This window comes from Zophobas morio, unplaced genomic scaffold (genome assembly GCF_036711695.1).
Source record: "Zophobas morio isolate AGI-343-1 ecotype UQ-CSIRO unplaced genomic scaffold, CSIRO_AGI_Zmor_V1 ptg000012l, whole genome shotgun sequence".
NCBI classification, from domain to species: Eukaryota; Metazoa; Arthropoda; class Insecta; order Coleoptera; family Tenebrionidae; genus Zophobas; species Zophobas morio.
In genome coordinates, this window is record NW_026972117.1 from 19,130,547 (window position 1) to 19,158,312 (window position 27,766).

The 27,766-nt window shown below is 34.0% G+C and overlaps 2 protein-coding genes across 2 annotated transcripts; both read left to right on the forward strand.

Annotated features, from left to right (window-relative positions):
- Positions 1 to 5,915: 5,915 nt before the first annotated feature.
- Positions 5,916 to 9,036, forward strand: LOC135128202 (uncharacterized). Its single transcript, XM_064055095.1, has 4 exons — positions 5,916 to 7,315; positions 7,505 to 7,652; positions 7,725 to 7,856; positions 8,926 to 9,036. The coding sequence occupies exons 1-4, from the start codon at positions 5,916 to 5,918 to the stop codon at positions 9,034 to 9,036; spliced, it is 1,791 nt and encodes a 596-aa protein (XP_063911165.1).
- Positions 9,037 to 9,666: 630 nt separating this feature from the next.
- LOC135127971 (uncharacterized) lies at positions 9,667 to 17,316 on the forward strand. Its single transcript, XM_064054689.1, has 4 exons — positions 9,667 to 9,774; positions 9,886 to 10,039; positions 10,086 to 11,766; positions 15,678 to 17,316. The coding sequence occupies exons 1-4, from the start codon at positions 9,736 to 9,738 to the stop codon at positions 17,242 to 17,244; spliced, it is 3,441 nt and encodes a 1,146-aa protein (XP_063910759.1). The 5' UTR covers positions 9,667 to 9,735; the 3' UTR covers positions 17,245 to 17,316.
- Positions 17,317 to 27,766: the final 10,450 nt, after the last annotated feature.

Consider the following 27,766-nt stretch of genomic DNA (forward strand, 5'->3'; position numbering starts at 1 on the left):
GAGTGAGGTACGGGGGGACTAAAAATTTCTTCGCTTAAGCAGTTATTATCATCAAATCATCATCAGATCACCGAGAAGCTTTTCTCGCAAGACCTGATGCATTTTGTGTTTATTTATCATGTGTTTTGTTTGGGTTAAGCTGGGGACAGTCCACGATATAAACTCTCAAAGTTAATGGTTTTACGTAACCAGTCACTTGGATCAAGGCATCATTTAACATAATGTAAATTCTTTGTTTGAATCGTTGATAAAGTGTGGCATAATTTAACGTTAGGTAAATTTTTTGTTCTGGTAGCGGCCATGTTAAAGAGTATTTTCAAACCGAGCACATGTTTGAACTCTAAAATCTCGTTGAACAAATTAATAACATTGTGGGTCATCATTAAACCATTATTTACACAGCGCCACAGGATTGATCACATTTTTGGGGGACATATTTTTGACGCATATTTTTTGAACAACGCATTCGTCCGATGCCAGTTTCGACCTCCAAATTGTCTGCTATGTTTTTGTTAATGTTTGTTTGCGGGGGAATGTATAACAATGACCACAATGCAGCTAAATATTTCAGTTTTAAAAATTAACCAATAACTCGCATGGACATAAAATATTAAAGTCATGTAATGCTGGTAGCTTTGCAATTTTTCACTTCATCCAATTTTTCCATGCTCTGCCGTTCCTAATCTCACGTAACTTTTATCTGCACAAGTGTTATTTCACACCAGATCTTTTTTGCTTTTATAAATCTTTGCTAGTTTTTTTTCGTGTAAATATTTTGTTGATTAATGCTTCCATCATATAAATTGTCTGATGTCCAATCTTAATCTTAGAGAAAAATTCTTTGCTGTTTAAAAATTTCACGAGAGTGTATGGCGAATTCAAACGTTGTTCATTGCTCTTTTGAAACTTTAATACTTGTTCAGTTGTAGTTTAATATCAATGTCATCGAAATTGAACATTTAAATGGAACTGAGGTTAAATAACACACAAACACGTAGCGGAAGCGGAGTGCGCGGTTCCTTGTCGAGCTGGCGGCCGCGCCATCTGCACAAAAGATGCAGGTCTTGAATAGAAATCAGGGACGGTCGGGATGACGTGACGCTCGCGGATTGGCCCAATAGCCGGGATTTCCAACCACGAGTTGACGACTCTGTAATCATAGGGGAAGATTTCAATGTACGAATAGGAGAAAATGGGGAAGAATAGGCAATACAGAAGATGATGGAAGATAAATAAGGAAGAAAAGCAACTGTTGGAAATAGTCGAAGAGAGAGGATGAGAAATCTTGAAGGAAATAAAAGTGGGGATAATGAAGACGAATTAACCTATGGAGAACTGAGAGGGCAATCGGTAATAGATTCAAACTAGGAACAGATAGACTCCGAACATATGATACTGGAAGTTGAAATAGAAAAAATATGATACAAAACAGAAAAAAGAACAGAAGAAAGTACACACATTATGTGAGACTAACATGGGGTGAGAGAGCTTTTGGGAGATATGAAGAAAATATAAGAACGCACACTTTCGTTGATGCAGAAATTAAGGTAGAAATTGGTGTAAGAAGAAGTGGAGAGAGAAAAAATGACCGGTGCAATGAGGAATGTTTCGTCTCATAAAGAAAAGGAAGGGAGATATTAATAAGATGGAAAAGCCAAAAAATAACAAAAAAAGAGTTCCTCAAAATTAGAAAAACATATAGAAGTAAATTCAAAGACTAAAAGTAGCAACTAATGAGGAAAAAAGCGTAAAAATTAAAGAAAATTAAATCAGAGAAAGAAATAAAGGGCAAAGAGTACAGAATAACAAGAAAGGATTGAAATAAAAAAAGACCAAATTTACGAAATGAAGCCAATGACAGAGGGAAAATTAGAGGGGAACTAGTGATACTAAAAAGGGAAACGAAGTCGGGAAGATGGGAACAATTGAAGCATGCCTAAGTGACAGATATTATGAACGAGCTGTGGATGGACGAAAGTATATTAAACCAGTGATATACAAGAAGAGAGATACGGAGAAGACTGAACACTACTTATAAAAAATCTTTGATAAATACGAGAAAATGTAAATAAGAAGAAAAGTTTGTTGGCAAACTGCGTTGTGCTCTATGGCAAGGTCAGTGGAAATTCTTTCATACATAATCCATTTGAATATTACCAAGTTTCATCTACTTTTATATCGTTTCGATAGTAAGACATTATCATGAAAACTTGGTATTGTTCAGAAAAAGTCATTCTTAGTAAAAATGTCGTAAACAGCAAACTCACCCACCAGTTCTGAAAAGGACAGATTTTTATCACATCACGCAAACAAAACAAAAGATGAAATAACAATAAAACGCGAAAAATTGATACGACTATCGAAAATAGTTACCTTGTTATAAATAAACAGCAAATAATAATTCCAACGCCTGTCACTTTTTATTGTATCCCTTAGTTTATAATGAACAATCCATTTTAAACTGAACAAATTTTCCGTAATTATCAAAGTAGAAAGATTACAACTCTGCAACCAGATTTTCATTCGCTTTACGGCACTTACATATTTTAAACAACACTTTGAGATGCAAGTAGCATTAAAGTAATTTTGATAATGTTTTACACACATTTGGTTTCACGGGGGATGAAAACGTTGCGTTGATATTTTTCGACGCCCCCAGTGTTTATATTTTGTCAGTTATCGTCCATCTCGTGATCGTCTTGTCCATACTGATTTTAATCGCCTTTTCTACCCTTTCCTCTTGAGATATCCTTTCATTTAACAACCACTGACCCACCGCCCCTTTAATCGGCTTACGTCATAAGCCAAATTCCCCCGTCAGACTAGCATCTACAACGTAGGGCGAGCAATATGCGTCGGAACTGTAACGACCCCTCTTCGCTTTGTTTATTTTTTAACGACAATAAATGCGATGTTTATCGCGGTTCTGTTTCGAAAACATATATTTATCAGAAAGTTTCGTGCTTAAGAGGTAGCAGGAACGGCGAGAAGAGACGATGTGAAAAGTTGTTTTTTAAGGGACGAGTCGGGGCTAACTCGTATTAATGGCATGCACGTCTTGCTGCTGCAAATTATTGTGGTGGGATGGATTAATTGATGAACGTGTGTACAATTTACTAAATATGGGTTCGCGTGTACCGTGATTGATATAATTAGAACTTGAAGGGGTGAATATCTGGGGGTTTAACGCAAAAGAGAAATTACATTCGGGCGATGAAATTGTTACAAAAATAACTGCTTCGGGTTTCGGTTTTTGTAATTATTTGTTGATGGTTTATCATTTTACTCGTTTTAGTCTAGAACGGAATTTATTTCGGTATCGTAACTCATGAAAATTTTATCTCCTTCATTTTAAATATCAAAATATTCAATTTTCCACATAAAAATATATTTTTAAAATGTTTAAGAATTCGTTTTGACGTTTACTATGACGTATGAATTGCCGTGGAACATGACATAATTATCTGACTTGGTGCCGGAAATAACAAGGTGCGACATCGACTTTGGTTTTCATACGTCACTTGACACTCTATGTCAGATAAAAAAAAACATCGGATATCATGCTTTTAGCATGTTTTAGTTAAGGATTAGTCGTCACTTGACAAGTTTCGTTGACATTTATATCACAAATGTGAATTACTTTTAATCTCAGACACGTTGGCGTGATATTACAAAAGTAGAAAATTTTTCAAATGAGCCAGGCTTAATTATAACTAATAATATTAGTGTCTAATTTTGTAGTAGAGTACTTTAGGCAGAGTTTGGTTATTTACATACCAAAAATGAAAAATGTTACAAATTTGATCATTAAACTTGTAACCTACAATCCGAAATATTGATACTAATACTTTGTCTTAATTGTTGCTACATTTTCTCTGTCGGCATTTTAACAAATCGAACATACTATCAAAGACAAATTTTCAAAAATCCATGGCTGATTTTGATTATATTTTTTATTACACTCTGAGTGTACATATAGGCTAGCAGGATGGGATCCTTATGTCTCTTCCTGTCTTTAGTTTTTCTCTTTCCACTTAATTTATTTGTCTGTCTCTAATGTTCTCTATCACCGCCTCCCCTTATCTTCTCTGAGGTCTTCTTTTCCCTTTTTTCCGTTCCATAGGTTCGAAATGCCCTAACCATGATAACTTTTAGTTCTTTCTCTACTATTTCGAATAATGGGTGTTTATTTAAAAAATTCATCAAGTTATCATTGATTTTTCTTTTTATTTTTGAATCAAATTTTTCGAGCTGAAATTAATTAACAGCGGCGCGAAATCGCATTTGAATAATTTGAAATTGAGAAATCGTTAAACATAGGCAACCCGGTGCACGGTAACGCTTGCTGGATAGTTGGACAATTAGTAGCGCTCGGGGTTTTAGTTAGAGGGTTGGTGGTTTGGGAGAGGGCGGCATGACGGAGCGTCAGTCTGGATGGGTTTTTGTGAATGTAAAACATGTGGTAAGAGCTAGTTTAAATTAGTTGGTTTGGTAGTTGATAAAAAGGGAGGAAGCCTTTGTTTAACGAAAATTAATCGTAGCGATGACGACACAGCTTTCCCCCAACCGTGTAGCTAATTCTTGCAGCTTTTTGATCGGGAAAAAGTGCGGACTTTCGTTCAACGCGGAACACGTGCTGTAAATTAGTTTTATTGCTTGTAAATTCACCAATCAAGTTAGTTTTTCTTAATCGTCAGCTAGTGTTAACACAATTTAACAATCAGGATTATTTAAAGAAACCACTTGCTAGAAGATTTCATGAAATTCATTTAGTCAGGATGATAGTTCTTTATTTAACAAATTACGAATAGGTTTCTGGATGCATATACGTATTACACTATAACAATTCAAAATTCTTCACACAAGATTGCTAATAGTTCATTTACGGCAGTTAAATTAACAAAATTCATACTGCGAACTGGCGGGGGGTTAAAATAATTTCTTCCCTTAGGCGGTTATCATCGTTATTATCATCGTTATCATGATCACATCATCGAGGCGTGTCCTCGCAACGCTAAAGATTGATTACATCATCGAGGCTTGTCCTCACAACGCTAGAGATTGATGACATCAACGAGGCTTATTCCTCGCAACGATAAAAAAATTACATCACCGAGACGCTTTTTCCTCGCAACGATGATTGAATATTTTTGTGTCTGTATATATTATGTGTTTTGTTGGGGTAACCAGCTCGCGCTATTCTAAATTCCCAAAGTAAATTGCTTTTTTTTAAGTAACCAATCACTTAGATCATTATATAATTTGACTTAATGTAAACTTTTTGTTTGAATCGTTGATAAAGTGTGGCAAGTATTAATCTCATGTAAATTTTCTAACTTTGCATTTTTTTCACCTCATACAGTATTTCTCTATCTCACAATTTTAACCTCAGTAAATTTCTTTGTTGTATAATTTTAATTGAACGTACATTTCATGCTCTACAGTTTTAACCTCACGTAATATTTCTATTGGCACAAGTTTATTTCACACCAGATCTTTTGTTTTTCATAAATCTTAACTAGTTTTGTTTTGTAAATATTTTGTTGATGACTTATAAGATATCGAGAATTACACTGACCGATCAGTGTAATTCTCTCCTCTGCGATGACAGCAAAAAATGTAATTGTCAAGTACAAAGCTCAGAATGGAATTTATGTTAACAGAGATTTAACTAAGATGCAACAAAATAGAGCTTACACAATAAGGAAGTAGTTCAAAAGAAGATTAAGTGTTGGTGATAAAGACATAAAACTGAAATACATGAATGGTATACCCCAAATTGTTTCTACAAAAAATCAGTAGATTTCCAACAGACTAATTTTTCTAATGTAGCATTTTTTGAAATTTTGTACCAAAATGTTAGAAGTTTAAGTTCAAAAACACGGAATTGTTTTCTTAACGTTTGTTCCTGTGGAATGGATATTATTATACTAACTGAAACTTGGTTACATTCTGGTATTTCGTCAAGTGAATTATTTCTTAACCAATTTAATGTTTTCCGATGTGATCGTCAGTATAGCAAAGGTGGTGGTACTCTGATTGCTGTTAATACTACAAGGATCTCAGTTCAACCACTAAATCTTGTTTCCCCGGTACAGCAAATTGATTTTGTTGGAGTGAGGGTATTCTTGAAAAAAGATGGCATGTTGATAATTACAATGTATATTCCTCCAGGTCTACCTATATCTTGTTATGAACAAATGTTTGAATATTTGGAAAATACTGTTGATTTCTCGGAACCGATTCTTATCATTGGGGATTTCAATATTCCGGAACTTATTGAATGTGAAATAGGTACAAGAACAACTCAAATGTTTAATATTTATAGCCACTTTTTATCACTAAACGATTTGAAACAGAGAAATAAAGTTTGCAATAGTTTTTCTAAACTCTTGGACTTAGTGTTGTCAACGGATTCTTTGGCGTTAGAAGTTTGGAGACATGAATATCCATTAGTTGATGAAGACGCACATCACCCTTGCTTAAGAATTGATGTAACTACACAGGGGGAGCCAGATGTGATGTTTCAAAGACAAACAGATTTTACAAAATTCAACTTTTATAAAGCAGATTTGGAAGGTCTATATTTAGCATTATCAATTGCTGACTGGTCAAAATTACTAAATTGTGTTGATGTTGATGATGCTTGCAATAATCTATATAATACAATATATGGTCTCTTTGAACAATATGTACCATTAGCAAAATACAAAACGTCAAAATATCCGTTGTGGTTCACTAAACATATTATCCAGCTAATTAAACAGAAGAGTAGGCACTGGAATAAGTATCGTAAAACAAAGGCACAGTATCATTATGACAGGGTAAAATCGTTAAGTACAGAAATAAGACGTGAAGTAAAAAAGGAATATGCAATGTTCATCAGGAATACGGAAAACTCTATCAAAAATGACCCGAAGAAATTTTGGTCATTTTTTAACGCTAAGAGAAAATCAACGAGCATTCCAGGTAGAATGACACATGATGGGAATGAATTAACCACATCAGCGGATATTGTGCAAGCGTTTGCTGATCAATTTGCCAGTGTCTTTTCAAATAATGGTGCTAATCATAAATGTGATTCCAACTGTGAAATAAATGCTACATTCTGTGAGTTCTGCGATAAAAGTTGTTGTGCTAGTAAAGATTTTTGTAACTCCTGTGATTCTCATCCTATATTGTCAAAATTTGTCATCGATCGTTGTGATATACTGAATTCTGTTAAAAAACTCAAGAGCAACTTTGTAACTGGACCTGACAACATACCTGCTTTCCTAGTTGTTGATTGCATTAATAGTTTAATAGAGCCTTTATTGTACATATTTAACTTAATCTTAACAAAATCTGAATACCCTGTTCTGTGGAAAGTATCTAAAATAAGTCCTGTTTATAAGTCCGGAGAAAAGTGTGATATAAAAAACTATATACCTATAGCATTATTACCAAATTTTGCAAAAATATTTGAGTCAATTACTTCGGGTATTATATATTCTCATGTTTGTAGAGATATTATTCCAGAACAGCATGGTTTTGTGAAAGGTCGGTCAACAATGACGAACCTTTGTGAATTTACTCAATATGTGTCCAATGCTTTAGACAGGCGTTTGCAAGTTGATACTATTTATACTGATCTGTCTAAAGCATTTGATACAGTACATCATTGTATTCTTTTGTATAAATTAAAGTCGTTTGGTATTAGTGACCAATTATTATTGTTGTTAAAGTCAGTTATAGTAGGTAGACAACAATATGTTGAATTTGGTGGTCACAAGTCCTCAATATTTAATGTTGGTAGTGGAGTTGCGCAGGGTAGTAACTTAGGCCCATTGTTATTTATACTATTTTTTAATGATGCAGTAAGTAGTCTTAAATGTCGTACATTTATTTATGCTGATGACCTGAAAATAGCAAATGTGATAGAGAATTATTATGACTGTTTAATATTGCAGCAAGATGTTGAATATTTTCTATTATGGTGTACAAGAAACAAACTAATTTTGAATAATTCTAAATGCAAAGCTATGTGTTTTACGAGAAAGAAAAGTTCTATAAGATTCTATTATAACATAAGTGGTAAAGTTCTTGAACTATGTTGTCAATTCCGTGATCTTGGTGTTATAATGGATCAAAAATTAACTTTCAGTTCGCACATTGAATATATCACCAATGCTGCTTTAAAAACTTTGGGATTCATTATAAGGGCAACACATGATTTCACTGACATTTACTGCATTAAGTTACTATTTTATACGCTAGTAAGATCAAAAATGGAGTACTGTAGTGTAATTTGGAAACCTTATCAGCAAATCTAAACAAATCTCTTAGAGAATGTATTACGCAAATTTTGCAAATACTCCTATTATAAGATGTTTGGTTCGTACCCGGTTAGACACTGTGAGCAGCGTGCTCTTCTCAGTATTGTTAATGAATATTCTATGTTGTCAAGAAGTAACTTAAGTTGCTTAATATTTTTACAAAAAATTGTAAAAGGAGAAATATCGTGTGCTAATTTATTAACTGAGGTACAGTTTTATGTTCCAAGACTAAGTTGTAGAGTACCAATAACTTTTTATTATAATGTGCCTAACACTTTCCATCACTATAACTGTCCGCTCTTAACATGTTTTAGGCTATACAATTGTCTTGGTGTTAAATTAGATATATTTCATGTCAAGCTTACTAACAAAAGTGTAAAACAAACAATTCTGGCATATTATTCCTCATTAGGATACAAATTTCCTTTAGTTTATGTTTTCTTTCATTTGTATTTGTATTTATTTTATTTTATTTTATTTTGTTATGTATTACTGCCTTGTGTTTCCACTGTAGACGTATATGTCTGTTGGAAAATATATATTATTATTATTATTATTATTATTATAAGAGATTGAGCATGTCAAATGGAATTGAGGTTAAATAACACAGAAAGCGTGGCAGAAGCGAACTGCGATTCCTAGTCGAGCTGCACAAAGGGTACAGGTTTGGATAGATTCAGGGGCGGCCGCCGATGTTGTAACGTTCTCGGCTTCGTGCTAGCCTAGATCCAACTACGGGTCTGGCGACCGTAACGGCCTAGTTTCGGACAACATGTTTGTCCTAGAGATGTGTAAAGTGCTGTTTGCGATAGATAGAATCACCGTCGAGGGGGGAGAACAGCCCCGACCGGTAGCCCCAAACTCCGCTTGTGCTAGAACGCCCCACGGGTACTTTCGTGGTGCTCTGTGAGGGTTAGTATATGTTGTAGCCCAAAAATTTTACAACGCAACGAAAATCTGAAAACTGAGGACAGGTTGATCACCTGGATAAGAACCATTGACCCCGTAACCGTGATCTACGGTGTGAGCGTTGTTAGTCAGTTAAACAAAAATAAAAACACGGTGTTAATTACAATTATAGACTTCAGACCACGAAAATGAAGACGGACAATCGAACACAATTCATGGAGTATTAAAATATTATCAATTACTCCACACACTTAATTTTTTTTTCTAATTATATGGTTTTGTTCTTACAAATGTAATCATGCCGACCGTGAATTTACTAACAAATTTGGATAACTTACAGCAGCACTATGCCATTTTAGAACAAAATTTTGCCATTTTAAAATTTCGCGATGGTTCAAGCCAATACATTCAAAATAAACTTAGTTACCCGATGATATTTCATACGATCAACTTTTGTTTAATTAAAATTTTCTTTTTGAAGTGTTCCAACAAATATTAAAATTATCGTAGAATGTCTGCAAGATCTGTTTTGAAATTGTTTACTAAAACGGTAAGCATCTCAGTTATGTATAATTCACACAAATTGCACCTCCGTAATCACCAAAAACAGCATCTAAAAAAGTTTGACATGACTTGTCATTAAATTTTTCCTCATTTTCAGTGTTCGTATTCGTTGAATTCAGGATGTTCGCCATGCATTTCGAACGTAACTCCACAAACATCTTTACGAAAACATAATCGCTCTTGTTCTTATTCTCCCAAAAGACGTTTCTATGAGCTAAGAAATATCTCAAAATCTGTAGAAAACTTGAGAGGTAAGATTTCAATATTTTTGGGGCATAATTAAATCTGAGATTGCAGAAAGTCGTTACAAAGATGAGGAATTCGAGGCATCGGATACCGAAGATCCTAGACTTAAGGTTAACAAGTTCCCTTCCGCAACTGATTTGTCGGTGAGGGATCCAGCGAAAGAATTTAAAGATGCCTATACCCCCCCTCAGGAGGTCAATGACGAGGGTAACCCCATTTATGAGTTGGCCGAAGGGTCACGTACTCAGGAAAACTACTTCGACGTGAACTACTACATGCGGAAGTTGGAACTTGATAAAGCGAAACGGTTGTTTATGGATTTGCAACCCAATAATCTCAGACCATTTGGATCTACTCATAATTTTTATGAAGTGGAAACAGTTAAGAAACGGTACAAGATCGTATATCCAGACGTGACCCCTCCAAATCCATTTGAAATGCCAACGAAAAGGAAAGTTGATGACATACACCACAAAGACTTCAGTAGTTACGCAAGAAATACCCAACCGCAAAAAGAATCAGTTGGTAGCAATAAACCAAATGAAATAAGTATGTTGAACTATAGTACCACCTGTTCCACTCGAACATTTAAATCAAACTTTTCTAAAAGAGCCAAGACTACTCTCGGAAGCAACACAGAAAACCTTGATGACAAACCAAATAAGGATGGAATTTTCGATGAACAAGCTATCGGAGTAGATCAAGGTCTTAAAGAAATCAGGGACCATGAAAGATTGATCCGTCGCACAGCCTTGCCGAAAAAAGAATGTGCCAAAGAAGCTTTAACCTCACATTATTTGGATCTTGTTTCAAACCCAAACAGAGAGTACACCACTCAAACCAAGACCGACAAGGGCGTTTGTGACGAGTATGTCACGGTTAAACTAAGCGAATTGCAAGAGGAATGCCGTAAAGCAAAAAAATGTAAACCCAAGAAGATTTCCTTGGGTCGTCTTCCCAAAATCGACTCTCCACTCTGCCCCTGCACACATAAGGTAGATCTTAAAGAAGGTAAACCTCTCAATCGCCTCAAAAAGCGTTTCGTCTACAAAGACGTTATTCACGTGTGCAAGGAAGAGGTTTGTGATACGCCTCGAGCTGATGCAGACTACAAAATCACACCGAAGAAACTTCCCATCATGGAGTGTCCAGAGTGTCCCTGCGTCGAAGTCGAAATGACCGATCTTATCATCAAACGATTACCGAAGAAGAAAATCCCGGAACCGCCAAGAGTATGCGTGGAGTGTGTGGGCGAAGAGTGTTGCCCTCCTCGCGCAGACGGAAAGATTATCGTCGAGAAAAAAAATCTGCCCAAGCTTGAACCGAGCGGTTGTCCTTGCTTCGTGACGTATCCAAAGACCTCTCCGACCTTAAAAAGATTGGTTCCGTTGCCGGTCAAAGAACCCGAACGAATCTGTGTTACGGAGACGTGTGACGTGACTTTGAGAGCTGATCATAACCTCAAAATCGAAAAGAAGGTATTGCCTGTTCTTGCGGCAGGTTGTGATTGCCAGCCACCACGGCCAATGATGAAGGGTGAACCACTGAAGAGGATGAAAAAATTTAAGTATGTGGATAAACCGAGGGTATGTAAGGTGGAGGAGAAGTGCGAGGAAACGATTCGAGCTGATAGTAAACTGAAGCCTGAGAAGAAGAAACTTCCGGTATTTGTGTCTACTACTTGTCCCTGCAGGCCACCAGCTATACCCAGTGTCGATGTCAAACTAAAAAGGTAAGAAAATGTAGAAGTTTTGGCATTGGATGTAGTTTTGTGTCGAAAAGAGAGGGTTCTTAAACCGATGAATGGATTCCAATGAGGTTTGTTTTGTTTGAAACTGGTTTAGATGGTTCTTATCTATGATAATCCATTCAACCGCTTCAAGATCATGACTTTATCAGATAGATGGTGTAGGAATCAGTTCGGTTCTCGCGAAGGAGGGGATAGAGCGTCTACCGTCGTAGCGAGTCTTAACCAATTTGCAATTTTTAAGGGGCTTTTAAGAATTAACACTTGCTATATATATTTTTAATATTTTTAACTTATTTACGGAGAAAAAATACTGTACGTAGGTTTTCCAACAAAAGGTCTCGGTTAAACCCATACAAGGAATTTTGATAGACCTTTAAATTACGATTGCATTTGTACTTTTTATCCAAATAAAGAAATGCATCTGGTTGCTATATGTTGTCATAACAATTTTGTTTGTTGTTTGTTTTAATTCTGAAAATGGTTTATGATGATAACTGGATTTACAATAGAGGCCTTGCCCCATGGGCAGCTCGCATTCCAGATTTAATGCCCTTAGATTCCTTTATGTGGTAATACATGAACGATTTAGCGATCCATGCGCAATTTGGAAGATTAAAAAAGTTGAATTAGGGATGATAGTTCGATTATGTATCCAAATGACATTTTCAAAACTGAAAAATTAAAAAATGGAACAAATTCGCGTGGGGTCCAAAATAGGTATTTTAAAATTTATAATTAAATTTTTAGTAAATCTGTCGATTTGTTCGATTTAATAATCATTAGTCAAAAAATAATAATAGGAAAACACAAATTGAGGCATTGGAAAATGGAGTTTTGTTTCTGTAGTTTTGAATTGAAAAAAAAAAGTGAATTTGGAATAAGAATCAAAAACTTTAGACTTTGTGGACTTGACAGTTGGTTAAGCTTTATGATTTTTTCTATTTTCTTAAAAATTTAGATAATAAAATACCCGCAGACTTCAATACAATCATAATGACATTTATTTATATAACTTTTTTTAAGTAAATATGTCGATTAGTCACCCCAGTCATTCCTCAAAATCTTTATCCGTAAAAAATGAAAAAAACAATAGTTTTAGAAACCAAAAATTCAAAGAACATTGACTTCAAAATAAAATTAAAAAATTTGGACATTTTCGATTCGAAAAAAATGGTAAATATTATTTTTATAATAGGATTTGACGTTCGGATATTTAAAAAAAAATAAAATAAATTTACCCAGTCTGCAAAAAGGGTATCCTAAGATTTATATTTGTATTTTTCAGTAAATTTACTGATTTATTTACTTTCTATGATTTTATAGATCTCTATAAACAAAAATAAAAAAAATTGTTAACAAAATTATGAGTTAGAAAAACAATAGAAAACCACAAACTGAAAATGGTGTAATTTTTCTCTAGTTTTGGATATTTTACTTTTCAAAATTATGATTTTCAGAAACCATAAATCAAAGAATAGTAATTTAAAAAGAAAATTTAAAATCTTTAGACCTTGTAGATTCAAAAAAATTGAAAATACCACTTTTAGTTGATTAGAAATTTTCTTAAATTAGAAAATAAATTAAAATCACTCGGTTAAAATGAATGGTACATTTTTGTAAGGAAATATGGATTTTGTAATTATGGAGCGGAGTCTGATTGCAAAATCGGTATTTCTTTAAACAAATTTTCTATTTTAAACATGTTGTCAGTTTCATGTTGTGAAAAGAAGTCTACACATATTAAAATAAAAAGGCAAAGTGTAAGCCCACCCACCCGCCCTATCTCAAGTCTGATGATTTTTTTCATTCGCCGTGAACCAAGAGGGCGGAGCTTAACTGCAAAATACTTGTTTCTTTACAAGAAATCGAAAACATGTTTTTGAGTATCGTGTAATTAAAGAATACTATGTACATTAAGAAAAAAACAGGCACAATATAAATGCCCCCCCCCCCCCACCCACCCCATCCTAATTGTGATAATTTTTTTTTTAGAAACTTAAAACACGTTTAAAATGGTGAGTTTTTGCAAGGAAATTGGATTTTTCAATTAGGCTCCGCCCCTAGGTCTGCCAACGAATAAAAACTTCATCATTATTTAGATCAGGACAGGTATAGGTGGAGCTAAATAATATACATAGTATTCTTTGAATAACACAAATACTTAAGAACATATTTCACAAGGTAATTTCTAGGAGAAAGATAAGTAAGTATTTTACAATTAAGCTCCACCCCTGAGCTTACGACGAATAAAAAAAATCATTAGAATTGAGACAGGGCGGGTGGGTGGGGTTTTCATTATGTCTTTTTTTACTAATATACATAGCTATTTTTTCACAACAAGAAACTTAGAACGCGGTTAAAATAGTACATTTTTGCAAGGAAATATGGATTTTGCAATTATGGAGCGGAGCCTAATAGCAAAATGCGTATTTCCTTTCTCAAATTTTCCATTTTAAACATGTTTTAAGTTTCATCTTGTGAAAAGAAGTCTACAGGTATTAAAAAAAAAATATATGTTTATGTTTTTAGGAAAATTTTCCGGCTTTATATAATTTTTAAAGATCTCGATTCATACAAAATAAAAAATTCACTAGCAAAATAATGAGTTAAAAAACTAATGGGAAAACTCAAACTGAAAAACGGAGTATTCAAATGTTTTCTTTTATAAATAAATAATAAATATAATGAATTAAAAAAAGAACGAAAATACAAACAGAGAAACTGGAAAACAGGAGTTTTATTTTCGTAGTTCTTAACATTTAATATTCAAAATTTTGCTTTTACGAAAGGGAGGAAAATACAAACAGAGAAACTGAAAAACAGGAGTTTTATTTTCGTAGTTCTTAACATTTAATATTCAAAATTTCGCTTTTAAGAAACCAAAAATTCAAAGAACGCTGACTTCAAAATATCAAAAATTACAAACGTTGGATACTGTAGGTGCGAAAAAATAATGAATCACTTTTATGACCGGTTATTTTTGATCTTTGGATTTTTTCAATTCACGCAGGTTGCAAAATGAGTATTTAAAAATTTATGTTTATATTTTAAGGTAAATTTCCCCAATTGTCTGCTTTATATGAATTTTAAATATCTCTATTTCTTACAAAATAAATACTAGCAAAATTATGAGTTTGAAAAATAATACAAAATCACAAACTGCTAAGCGGAGTTTTATTTCTGCAGTTTTGGAGCTTTTATTTTCAAAATTTTGCTTTTAAGAAGCCATAAATCAAAAAGCAGTAGCAATAAAAGAAAACTGAAAAACCTCAAATATTGTACACTTTGTTCTAGTTGACTATTTTGTTTTGTCGTTACGATTTTTTAAATTTTGTGAACAATTTTGCAAATAAAATACATTCGAAATTCAATTAAAAAGTTGTAGAAACACTATCATGAATTAAAAAAAAAGGAACATACGAACGACAAACTCAAAAACGGATGTTTTAATTTTGCAGTTTTGGACCTTACATCAAAAATACAAAGAACCCTGATTTCAAAATAAAAATTAAATGTAATTTTTATCGGTTTAATTATTTTTGCTCAGCGATCGAAAAGTTCAGGAAAATTGAATTACATTTTTATTTTTTAATTTTACGTACTGTTTAAGTACCTTGATTTTGATTCTCAAAATATCGCAGTTGCGCCAAAAATCAGAAAAAAAATAGGTAATTGCAATTTAAAAAAATTTAAGTTTTCTGCGTAACGACACTGACCATGTATATGTTATACTTAATTTCAATGTATTGAAACTCCCTAAGCTTCCCTCTTCAAGCTAAAAACAATGGAGTTTACAAAATTTCAATATTTATGTCCGTCCTCAAGATATAAACCAGAATTGTATCTAGGGCACTTTATATACGATAGTTTTCATGATATGTACATAATTCTAGGTTGCAGCCGAAGCCTCTTCCACCGGAGAAAGAAAAGATTTGCGTTGAGGAGGTATGCCAGATGCCTCGTGCCGATGAAGGAATGATCGTAGAACCCAAACAGCTGCCGATATTAGAAGCTCAATCATGTCCCTGTCCGACAGCGTCAATGAAGGACGGTCCACCATTGAAAAAACTTGTACCTAAACCAGTAGAAGAACCTCCAAAAATTTGCCCAGTAATAGGAAAATGTTTAATACCTCGATCCGACGACGACCTTAAAGTTAAAGCAAAGAAGCTACCAGCTCTTACTGCAGGTACCTGTCCTTGTAAACCACCAGAACCGCCTCATGTTATGAGGCCGTTGCCAAAGTTAAAGAAAAAGCCTGTAACTTACCAGAGAGTTTGCAAGGTTGAGAAGGTGGAATGCACGGAACGTGCCGATGAGCATCTGAAAGTGAAAGTTAAGAGATTACCTAAACTAGAAGTTCCGGAGTGTGCTTGTAGACCGCCTGCAGTACCAGATAAGGGGACACCTTTAAAACGACTGAAAAAGGTACACATACCAGAGCCTCCTCGAATCTGCAAGAAGGAAGACGATTGTGAGGATATACCTCGGGCTGACGAAGATGACTGGTTGTATTGGAAACGATCGGAGGTTAAATCGGCTGAATGCGAACCCCCGAAGAAGACGAATAACAACAGATCTTTCAGTACTACCTCAAGACGATCTTATAGCACAAGAGTGACATCAGATTACGATTTATTTGACTTACAATACGACGTGCCGGGTTTGCTTTCAGACTCATTTAAAAAGCAACCAAACAATATTATAATCGACATTAAACCTTCAGCACTTTTGATTCTGACACAGAAGCAATTAGAATTAAATAAGGACAGTACGGATGCTGTTTTAACAAGAACACAGGAAAAACGATCAAAATCAGAACCAGTAGAAAACGTCAAATTCGTTATCTTCAAGAGTAATAGCCTCGTTACTAGTAAGCCATCTAAAGAAAGTTCAAGTGAAGTTTCATTTAGTACAAAGAATCGCTTCATTTCCACTTGCAGTGCTGTATGCCAAGGTCCCCGAGAAGAACCTCACCTTCAACCTAAAAACCGAATCATTCCAGAGAAGGAACATTTTATTACTCCTTATCCAAGTGATGACGAAATCGAACATACATTGAGAAAAAGTAGAAGGTATAATAGAACTCGGAAAAGCGATACATGTGAAGGTGGATATGAAACTAGAAATGAAGCTACCCATGCAGAAGTGCTCCAGTGTAAAGAAGAAGTTGAAGAAGAGAAGAAAACTTCTGAAGAATGTGAAAAAGAGGAAGTAGTTGGTGATAAGTGTGAAAAAAAAATAAGCCTATGGGAGAGGGTCGTAAGTTATTTCAAAGCTAGACCGAACTGTCCGTCACCAGCAGAGTATAAAAGAATGAGGTTAAGGGAAGAAGCTGAAAGAGCGGCCCAAGCAGCCGGATTATGTTTATATGATCCTAAGGAGCTATTGAAGAGGCATGATAAAGAGTTACCAAAGGTGATTACAGCGGATACAGCTAGAGAAGAGTGCGAAAAATAAGTTAGTTTTTCTTTTAACAACAGGTATAACATCATACATGGTTACGTGTAAACAAATAGTTTTATTTCTGTTTTCAATATATATATATATCGTATGAACTAAACTGTGTTTTATTTGATGCACGAGTGATTGAGTGAAATATGCTTCAAGTTTTGCAATTTCCTTTACATTTGTCTCAAACAAGAATTTTTCCGATAAAATAAAACATTTTAATCTGTTTGTATACAAGACGCGCCAAGTTCGCCGTAAAGTAATTCGCTTGCTGGTGAGGCCCTTGAAAACTTCCGGGATTGATAAATTGAATTTTAAATCCTTTGAGGTTATGTTCTTGTAAATAAAATAACAACAAATAAGTCCGATATTGGTTCGGAATCTGATTGTGTTTTGAATTAGTTGGAGAGGGATCCCTGAGATAAATATTGTTTGAATTGTTTTCTCGGTTCGTACACTTACTTGCATTAAAAAGTAAAAAGGGACAGGTTCTGCAGTAAAGGGAAAACTCCAATAGATATTTTACAGTGGAAAAACTGTCACATAAAAGATTCATTGCTCCGGTAACTTCTCTACAAATGCACCGGAATCTCAAATGTTGCAAAAAAAGGAAAACTTGGACATAAGTCGGGGGATAAATAACACAATAGACAGACCGAGAAAGCTCGCTTCGCATCGATTTCTCATTTCGATAATTTCCCAGCCAAGTGTCTCCTTTAAAGCGTAGCGACCGCAACTTCACGCTCCCTTTACATACAAAGAACAGAAAGTGTCTTCAATACAACTATCGCCGTCTAAAAATCAAAGTCCTGTCGTACCAAATCCACCAAATCCGATACGTAACTCCTACAGACTCTCCCTAGACTGAAATATCACCGCTGGTTGGTGTCTAAATTCAGAAATACTGTTATGATTACACGTTGGATGCCGCTCGGCTAAATTGGACGTTGCTAAATTTTAATAATGGTAATGAAACCCCGAAAGTTTGAGCATTCATCACCTAACTATAAACTGCAATCTCATCAGAGTAATAACGATAATGTGTTAAGTGATGGAGATGGCAAACATCGGTGAGCAGCCCCTAAGAAAACAACGGGACCGTAATACACTAAACAGTGAAAGGGCAAGACGCTCGACGTCGAGGGCAGAGGGTTAATGCGAACTTTTGTTAAGTTGTTATTCCCTAATGGGCAGTCATTGGGGCACAATATACTGCATTACATCATCTAACTTTGCGATTATGCGCCGCATCCGCGAAGGGATTGGGTAATTGCGGGTAATTCGGAGTCTCCAAATGGAATTAGGGAAAAATCTGGAGCGATTAGACTCAGGAGAGACATCGCGAGCAGATGCATAAATAGCAAACGGCTCTTTGCGTTGTTTTGGTACTCGGTTGGGTAATCCTGAGCCAGTTTCGAAATTACAAAATTTTTCGAAACTTACACACTACTTGCCTTAATCCGGGACGTCGGCTCCAGAACATTTAAAGAGACTGCAGGATACCGACAGAAAAATGGTTAGAAATCAGAAGTTGCATTATTTAATCAAATTCAAGAAACAAGAACTTTTTATTTTAATTAACTTCGGCCTAAACGTTTTCAACAGTAAACAACTTTTGAGTTTAGAAAGACAGTGAATTTTCTTTTCCATTTTGTTTTTTATTTTATCTTTTAGATTTTTAAAATTTTTGCCAACCGTCTTGAATTTTAAGTTCATTATGTCAGAGTATCCTATTTGTTTTATTTTTCAGAAATTTTTGTAGCCGTAAAATCTTTTTTGAATTTAAAAGCGTATGACCAAGAATTTCTTGCCGTACACAACTTATATTTATACAGCGTGTTATTGAAAGGTACGTACAAAATAAAATCGGCAATTGGTCTCGAAGTATGGGTGCTAAAATTTAAAAAAAGTTCAAGTAAAAGTGTTATCCTTTTAGAAATAAATATTTTTAAAATGTATGTCCAAAATCGTTGCAATTCGTTTAGTCTTGACAAAAGTTTTATTGTTACAGTTGCTAGGATTTACTAAATAAATTAATTTGAGCTATTTAGCCTTCAGTAGCGTCTAAAAAGGTTGGATAAGGGTTAATTTTCCCCTTATAATTTTGATAACACAAAATAACTTTTTCAGATTTCTTAGACTTCGCGAAGAACTGTCCATTTTGTTGTACGTACCTTTCAATAACACCCTGTATAAATCGAGGATATTATGTTTCTCCTAGCGTTTATATCCGAAAATGGTTTAAATTATTTTCAAAAATTATTCAGCGTTTTATTACAACTGTGTGCGTCGTTTATTTTTGAGTGTTTTGTGATTAAAATGAACGATTAAAGGTTATAGATGGTTAAATAACGACACTTGATTGGAAAAGCGAAATTATGCAGCTTTTAATTCGATTTTATTAAGTTCTCTCAAAATTTTGGCAAGTAGTCTTGTTTGAAATTTATGTTATAATATGTTCCTTACCTTACGCTAGTTTGTCTTGGAACTACCTATACAAACGATTTTGAAAGTTTGGTAATAGTTTTTATGATTGGAGAACATCGACTAAAATTATTATTTCTGATAATGGTTTTATATTATTCTATTCTTCTACGAGCGATGTGGCTTTGTATATACCATAATAAAATTATAGAAATTATTTTATTTGCCTGTTACCGCTGCTACCACGGCAAAATATTTAGCACTCCACTGTGATCATATATGGTTAAACTATTCATACAAAGAGCTACTTGTATTCGTTAAACCTCTGAATTAAATTTAGATGGTCTTTTTCAGTCAAGAAGAATGCAATGTATAGTTTTGGAAATTTCATTCTACCCTATGAAATTTTATTGGCAATAACGAGGCGAACAGTGAGTACAATAGCAAGATATATTTACAATTTAAAGTTATCGCGTGCCGGTAATCCCAGATGTTAGAAAGCAGAATAATCCAGGTCAGGTCAGGGATCATCGTTACTCACGAACGAAAATGACCATTATTTTATGAGTACAACTACCTGCTAAATGTTCTCCGACAAATTTGGGTGAACTGGTGTGAACCATAAATATTTGTTATCATTGTACTACTGTCCGTCTCGTTATTGTTAATAAAATGTTATAGGGTAGAATGAAATTTCCAAAACTATAATTGTTTGTGAACAGTTTTATTTGCACGCGAGACCCAAGAATACCTGAAATAAATTTCCATTTCGGTGCAGTTACAGGTTCGTACTCACAGTTAACAAGTTAAATGGGACAGAGAAGGTCTTTACCTAGATTCGGTAGGCTAATAAACGTATGGGGTAATTTGTCGTTTCGTTCAATTTAGAGAGTATATTTAATATAAAAAAAAATCAAAATACTCCTTAAACGACGATTTGAAGCTAAGAAAATTATTATTTTTTACTAAATTAGGGTTGGTAACAATATATGTACGTATTATGCAGATCTCATTTACACAGCAAACAAAGGGAAAAATAAATAGTAAAGTGGGCAGTATAATAGTGAATTTTAAAAATTTCAGAAATTCGGAGTGTAACAAAGTTTGTATTAAATTTTACGTTTTCAATATATAAAACCCATTATGCCTCTGTATATACAGGCTGTTTACTAAATATGCCTCATAAATTCAAGGGTTATTTCTTGGATTGTTTTAAGATTTTTTTTGTTCTTGTTAATTTTCGGAAAGACGCTTTGGTTTAAAAATACGAGGCGATAAACACTTTTCGAGCAAAAACAATACTTTATTCATATTACATCTAAAAGATGACTACCGCTAGCTAGGATGCATGCGTCCAGTTTTCTCCTCACTGAGAGTTGTTATTTGTTTTTGGATAATAATTATCCGATTTCTTAAATCTTCATTTTCTACTGGAGTAGTGTAATGTTTTCAAATGACTTCATAAGTAAAAATCTAAGCGATTTAAGTCTAGAGATCGAGCGGTGTTCCTTCATATTTATTACTCCGTACCTTCGAAGCAAAGTGTCTTTCCAAACATCATTCAATGACAAATTAATCTTAATGAAAGGAATAACAACCTAAATTTTTTCTGCATGTTTACTAAATGGTCTGTATAAAAAGCATAGGATGATCTGGTATACAATGTGACATCTTTTCTCATTTCACCAGTACAGAGTGATCGAGAAATGGCGCATTAAATCTATGACACGTTGTTAAGAACTGTTTATTAAAAAAAAAAAAAAAATGGGCCCAAATGTAGAAGATATTGTCCTCCAAAGTTTAATTTTTCTTTTCGATATTTCACCATATTTTAATTCATTACTTAGTGCTGAGTTTATGAAATATAAAAATTAAAATTTGGTTAATTTTCGTAAATTGATATTTTCTTTTTTATAAGTGAACGTCAAATTACCGTTTTTACAAGAAGGGATTTTTTTAGTATTGTACTCTAACTTAGACTTGTGAACATTCTAATGCACCATTAAGTTAGTACGCAGTTTTTTGATCACCTTATATACAGAGTGATAAAAACGTTACGTATTAGCTTGTTGGTTAAGAAGGCTCTGAAGAACTTTAAAAAATATGTGTTGAATGTTATATTTGGTGCTTAATATTTTTAGATTAGGTTTGTCCTTTTTATAACTATCTCCCAAATTTATTTATTAGACATAGTCCAACGTAAGGTCAACATAGCTGTAAACCTGCGTACAATTTCAAAACGGGTCGGGCCAAGTCCACTTTCAAATTCAAGGGATGAGGGTGTCCGTCATCGTAGTGAACTTTTTTATCTGGGTACTTCCTGCTTATTATTTTGCATGAGTGCTAGCGTGTTGACCAGTTCACTTAAGTTTATGTTTTCCTGTGGTATTGTGTGCGATTTAAAAGAAAGTGTTCTTTTCAGAACTAAACCAATGTTAAAAAACCGCCCCCTCCTGAAGTATGCATGTTACGCTACTGAGTGATAGTCAGTTGTCAGATTCTAATGACTCACTATGTTGAACTTAAAATGTTCCATCTCTACTGTTATTGGTGGTATCAGTTTCGGAGTTTACTCCCTTTTGTCTGCCACCTCGTTGTAAGACGAGCATAAAAAAACGAAAAACCTAACTTAAAAAAATGGTTAAAAAATTTCAAAGCTGAATAATTTTCATCACCCTGTGTTATAGTATTTAAACAGTTCGATGCATTTGACTTTTTTTCCTAATATATTTTAATACAGCATTAATTTTTTTTTATTATTCTCCTATAAAGACATTTCTCTTTTATATTAATACTATAATGATGTATTTCAAGGAGGGCCGTCTCAACTGCAATATTTTTTTCTTATTTTTCGTTACAAAATTATTTCCTAGTATCTTGGGAGACGCAGTACTTATTAAATAAATTGTGAGTGCCAAGATGTTTGTGATAAAATTAAGGCGGTTTCATAACCCACAAGTACAAGAGTGTGTTATTTTATAAAATATAAATAGAAGTTATTATGGGAAAAATATCTATGGTGATTTAGACACAACTTACTAAGCTCCTGAAGTGCATTAAAAAAAATGTAGCGTCAAAAAGTTAAACAATTTATTTTTGCGGTACAGAAGCATCTTATGCAATGTTTCAATTGAGTTTTCGATAAAAAAATTTTGTTATAACGTTATCAATATTTTAGCAAATACACTTATATTAATTTGGATAGGTGTAGTATGGTACTAATAATAACAATTTTGTATTCTCAAATTTTCTAGAAAATAAGATAACTTGATCAATAAAAAAAAGCTGCGGCCCGACATTGATCCGCGGACCTGTCATTTTAGCTGCTAGACTAGGTCTGCGGTTATCGAGCTTCTTATTATGTGCCTAAAGAAAAAGACGGTTTAATCATTAAGAAATTATAATAATAATAATAACAAATAAAATCAAGGTAGATTTATAAACCACATGTTCTGGAGTATGTGATTCTATAAAATTTAAATGGTGTTTTAAAATACAGATAAATTTTACACAGTCAGTCCAGTAGTTTCGGATATTATACTATGTTTAATGATGACGAGCAGACGACAAACAAACGAAAACGAAGGACCTATTTTTTCGTACTCTAGGGGTCATAAAACGGCGAGAAAACATGAAAGTTGAGATGGACTTGATTACAAAACTTTCTTAGATTACAGTCGGAAAGTAAAAATTGAGCTAACGTCAAAAAATCAACACAGATAGACGACAGACAAATCGACAACACACGACAGACAGATAGATGGAAACGGAAGATCTATTTTTTCGTACTCTAGGGGTAATGAAGCGTCTAGAAAATTTCGCTTTCGTTCGAAAAGTAAAAAAGTGATCACTTTTTGAACGGTTTGGAGATCAAATAAATTGAGCTTGATAAAATATCTATGAACTTATTACTAATACTACTATTTAGTATTTTTTATCAATATTATTATAATAGTTGTTAATATTTGTCTTGCCTGTCTACTTTTTTACTTCTCGAGAGTAGGTTAAGGAATTATTGTGATAGAATCCATCTGCCGAATGCCTACTGTCATGTTTTCTCAACGTTTCATGACCCTCAGAATCTGTCGTCTGTGTTCATTTTCATTAGACAGATGATTTTCGAAACGACCGAACTCATTGCTGTCAAATACTAGATGTACCTTAGGAATGTCGTGCAGATTGTAAAATTAAGCTATCAAAAATTTTCTGATCACTGCCGCCAAATCTGATGCCATCACGTTAAAATTTTGTAAAGTAAGTTTTTTTTTAATTTTATATATTCACATACTCCTGTACTTGTTGTTTATGAGTCCTCCTTGACTTCGTTTATTATTATAATTGTTATTGTTTAATCTCTATAATCTTTAGACGCAGAATACAAATTTGCATCTCAAAGGCCCCGATTCGGTCTCGATCCTGCAATTTCCAATTTTTTATTGGTCAAATCAAGAACAGTCCGAAAATTTGAGAATATCGTAATGTTGCTCCCGCCTATATTTAATAGTACCTAATAATGTAATAATTATAGTAATAACAGCTACTGACCCAAAATAATATTAAGAACGTTTTGTTCTATTGTAGCTTAATTAATAATAATTAGTCCTCTCAATTTCATTTTTTTTTATTCAGGTCCATACTTTTCATCCTCCATGTGCTTAATGGTCGAATTCTTCATGTTTTAATGTAACCTTTCCTGTTATATAAAAATTTTTATGCTCCATTTGAGTTTCTAGAGCAGGTATCAATCTATATTTATGACGTTTTGACAGATAATTCTTGTAAAAAATTCCAGGATGGGTGTATGAATAGTATTAAGGTGAAAACTTTTTTATCTTTCATTATTACACTTATTATTTTATTTTACCTCTCTACTTTCAGGGAACGAAATAATTTTGGACCACTAAATTTTATGATATATTTCATAGAGCTCTTGGCTGATTTTATGAAATCCGGTAGGATGCTGACAGTGATTTAATGAAGCATAAAAGACGTAAATTAAAATTGATTTATTCATTTCCTTCCCAGAGTTAATGATTACGTTACAAAGCGTTGTTATAAATTCCTTTATTAGTTAGAGAATCCACTTTCAGGTATACTATTGTTTGTGTTTCAATAATAGTATTTTTGCGTTTTTTTTTTGACAAGTATCAAAATTTTTATATTTTTTTCTATTTCTATAGTATCTATATTAAATCGGTAATTTCCACTAATATTGCATTTGTTATTTTAAGTGTATTATTATTATTATTATTACTATTTTATTAGCTGCTAGCAGTTCAATCTGCTCTATTTCGTGAAATCCCTTTATTTCAACCACAATATAACAAAATCGACGTCGACTCTTAACTTCAGACCAAAGTGAAAAACACCTAAAACGTTGTCACTGAGTTTGATGGCTTGTATCAGACGAAGGTAGCCTTTGGCCACAACTTTTTGTTTTAAAGTCACGTCCGTCTGGCGCAATAAGCGCATTTCCGACCGGAAACAATCGAAAGGTTCGACCACACGTAAAATAATTTGGTGATTAGGTGAAAAAGGAAACCGCAGACTTATTGGCTCGAAGTAAACATGCGCTGGTAGACAGCTGAAGTTAATTCGGTGTTGTAGGCGTGAATAGGGTGCTCCTAACACAACGGCCCGTCACATGCCAACTCAAAACGAATTAAGGGAAAAATTTACGCTTTCTGCCTTTTTCCCTTGTACGGGTTGTCGGACGGAAGGTGGGAAGGTGACGTGGGAAAATACATACTAGGTTTTCCGGTTGCTGTTTTTATTTTGGTGAAAATAGTTATTCTCGCACCGATAATGAGTGCGGAAATTCAATGCGACGTGAAATAAAGGTTTTGCTTCGGTATATACGTCACAAAAAATAGCGCCTGCCAGAAAGCGCTGTTCATAAGCGTTAATGGTAAAATAATTGCTTGTACTAACGACGTAAAAGATTAATTGGTGCTTTATTGAATTTATTTTTTAATACTGAATAAATTTGTTAAAACACATTGTCGAAAAAAAATCTGGCGAATTTAAACTGAACGTGACGTTCCCCTTTAAGAGAATATTATTTGTGTATTTCAGTCTGAAAGTTAAGGGCACAATTTTTAACAAGTGACGGATATTTTATGCTTCACGGAGATTTATTAAACGATAATTTGCAGATCACGTCATCGATTTTTCAGACGGGATGAATTTTGGTGACGCCACCTCAAAAGTTTCTACAGTAAATGCTATTTAAAGTTTATAAAATAACATATTTCTATCAAAGTTCTTTGTTTAGGTTAGAACTTTTGCCAATTTACATTGAGCAAGCTTGTTTTCGTACAAAACTTAACTTGGTTTTCCATTCTAAATTTCTTCAGTTTCGGTTTAAATTTGTTCTTTTTGGTCTAGTCATCCCGACTTGAATCTTCTCACTGACACCCCTTTCTAGTGGAAACTCATGCTTCAATCGTGCTTTACCCATTTCAAACTTGTTAAACTCACACAGGATAATACGTGCACGTGTAATCTTGTTTGGCAAAACTCAACTTTGTACATCATACGTGAAGTATTCATGCGAAACTTCAGCGTACTGAGACAAATTCGCCCACAAAGTTTGTATTAAAAAGCGTCTCGTTACACTTATATACATAAGTCTTGCTCAGAATCGATGGAAAATTAGCATATTTCTGTGGATGGAGGAGTGCCTATGTATGTATAGGGTGCCAGTTTTGAATTATGTATGATTAGAGTCAGCGTGGAAGGGAAGTAACGGTGTTCAATTCTTTGGCTTTATTTAATCAGCTCTGAATCAAAAGCGCTAAGTATTAAGTATTAAAAATTCTTTTACGCACAAAATAGGAGCAAATTGCGGGGTGGTTCAATGAAGGCAAATTAATTTTCGCTTGATTTATGGTTTGTCTTAGGGGGATAAACATTTAACAATATCACTGCCATTTAATTAACTTCTCTTACTTTAATACCCTGTCTGCTGTCTGAATACGGAGCTTAGCTGGTGTGAACCTAAATTTGTAGTAGAAAAAGTTTTTTTACAGGAAAGCTGAATGCTTCAGCTGTACAATTCCTCCAGGAATTCTTTGTTAAAGTAATCTCAAGATAAGGAAATTTTTCAAGAATTTAGTTTAATCTAATTTGTCTTCGTCTCATTCCTCCATTACGGATATAATTTTTACAACAAATATAGTGTTATTGAACTGTTTAAGAACAATTAGCATTTCACTTCAAGCCAAACTACTACCGAAAAAGAAAATATTGCTCTTAAAACAGATAACGATCTATAAAATCTGTCACCGTGAAAATAAATTCTACCCAAAATCCAACGCGGTTTTTCATCGAACTACCGTCAAAGTCAATTTTCATTCCAGTGCACTTAGTTAAATTAATTAAGAAGGTGTATATTGCCCAGAAACCGATAATTCCTTATTCCCTTTCGCTCCAGCCACGTGACGCTTTTAATATTGCAATAACGTTTCAGATTTGTTGTGACAGTTGTGAGGTCTGAACCCTCCCAACATCCCTCATTATCCTTCGTCTTGGTGGATAGGCATTAGCTGAATTTTGCATTGAAGGTTCTCAAATGAGTACTAAAATCGTGCCTTGAGATATTCACTTGACGCCCGCTTTTATGTAAAATAACTAAGATCTTTGACTAATATATGACGGAATTAGCTAGGAATGAGACGGTGTTACCTTCATGTCTAGCAATTAGTGTGTGTGTTGAATTGGAATGACGACCAAGGCTTGAGTGCCGGGAATTTGCACCTTCTTAGCGCGAGAAATTACTTAGGGTTTGTTTTTAAAATAAGCGCGAGAGAATTTTCTCTGTGGAAGAGTTTTGTTGACTCGGATGGCTAGATGAAGTAAAAGTTCACCGATTTTAAGGCAAAAAATTTAATACACAGTGTTTTAAAAGTTCTTGTGTTTGTTCTTTTGTAAGCTGGAGCGCTGGAATTTCTCGGAAAATTATTGTTGTTTGTTGAATCGTAGTTATCCGGAGTTTGTTCGTACTAAATTGTTTCGAGTCATTGTTTTTAATGTAGTCGGACTGTCTTTGTATATTTGTAGATATGTTATAATGATATATGCTGTAGTATTTCGGGACAAATAAAGT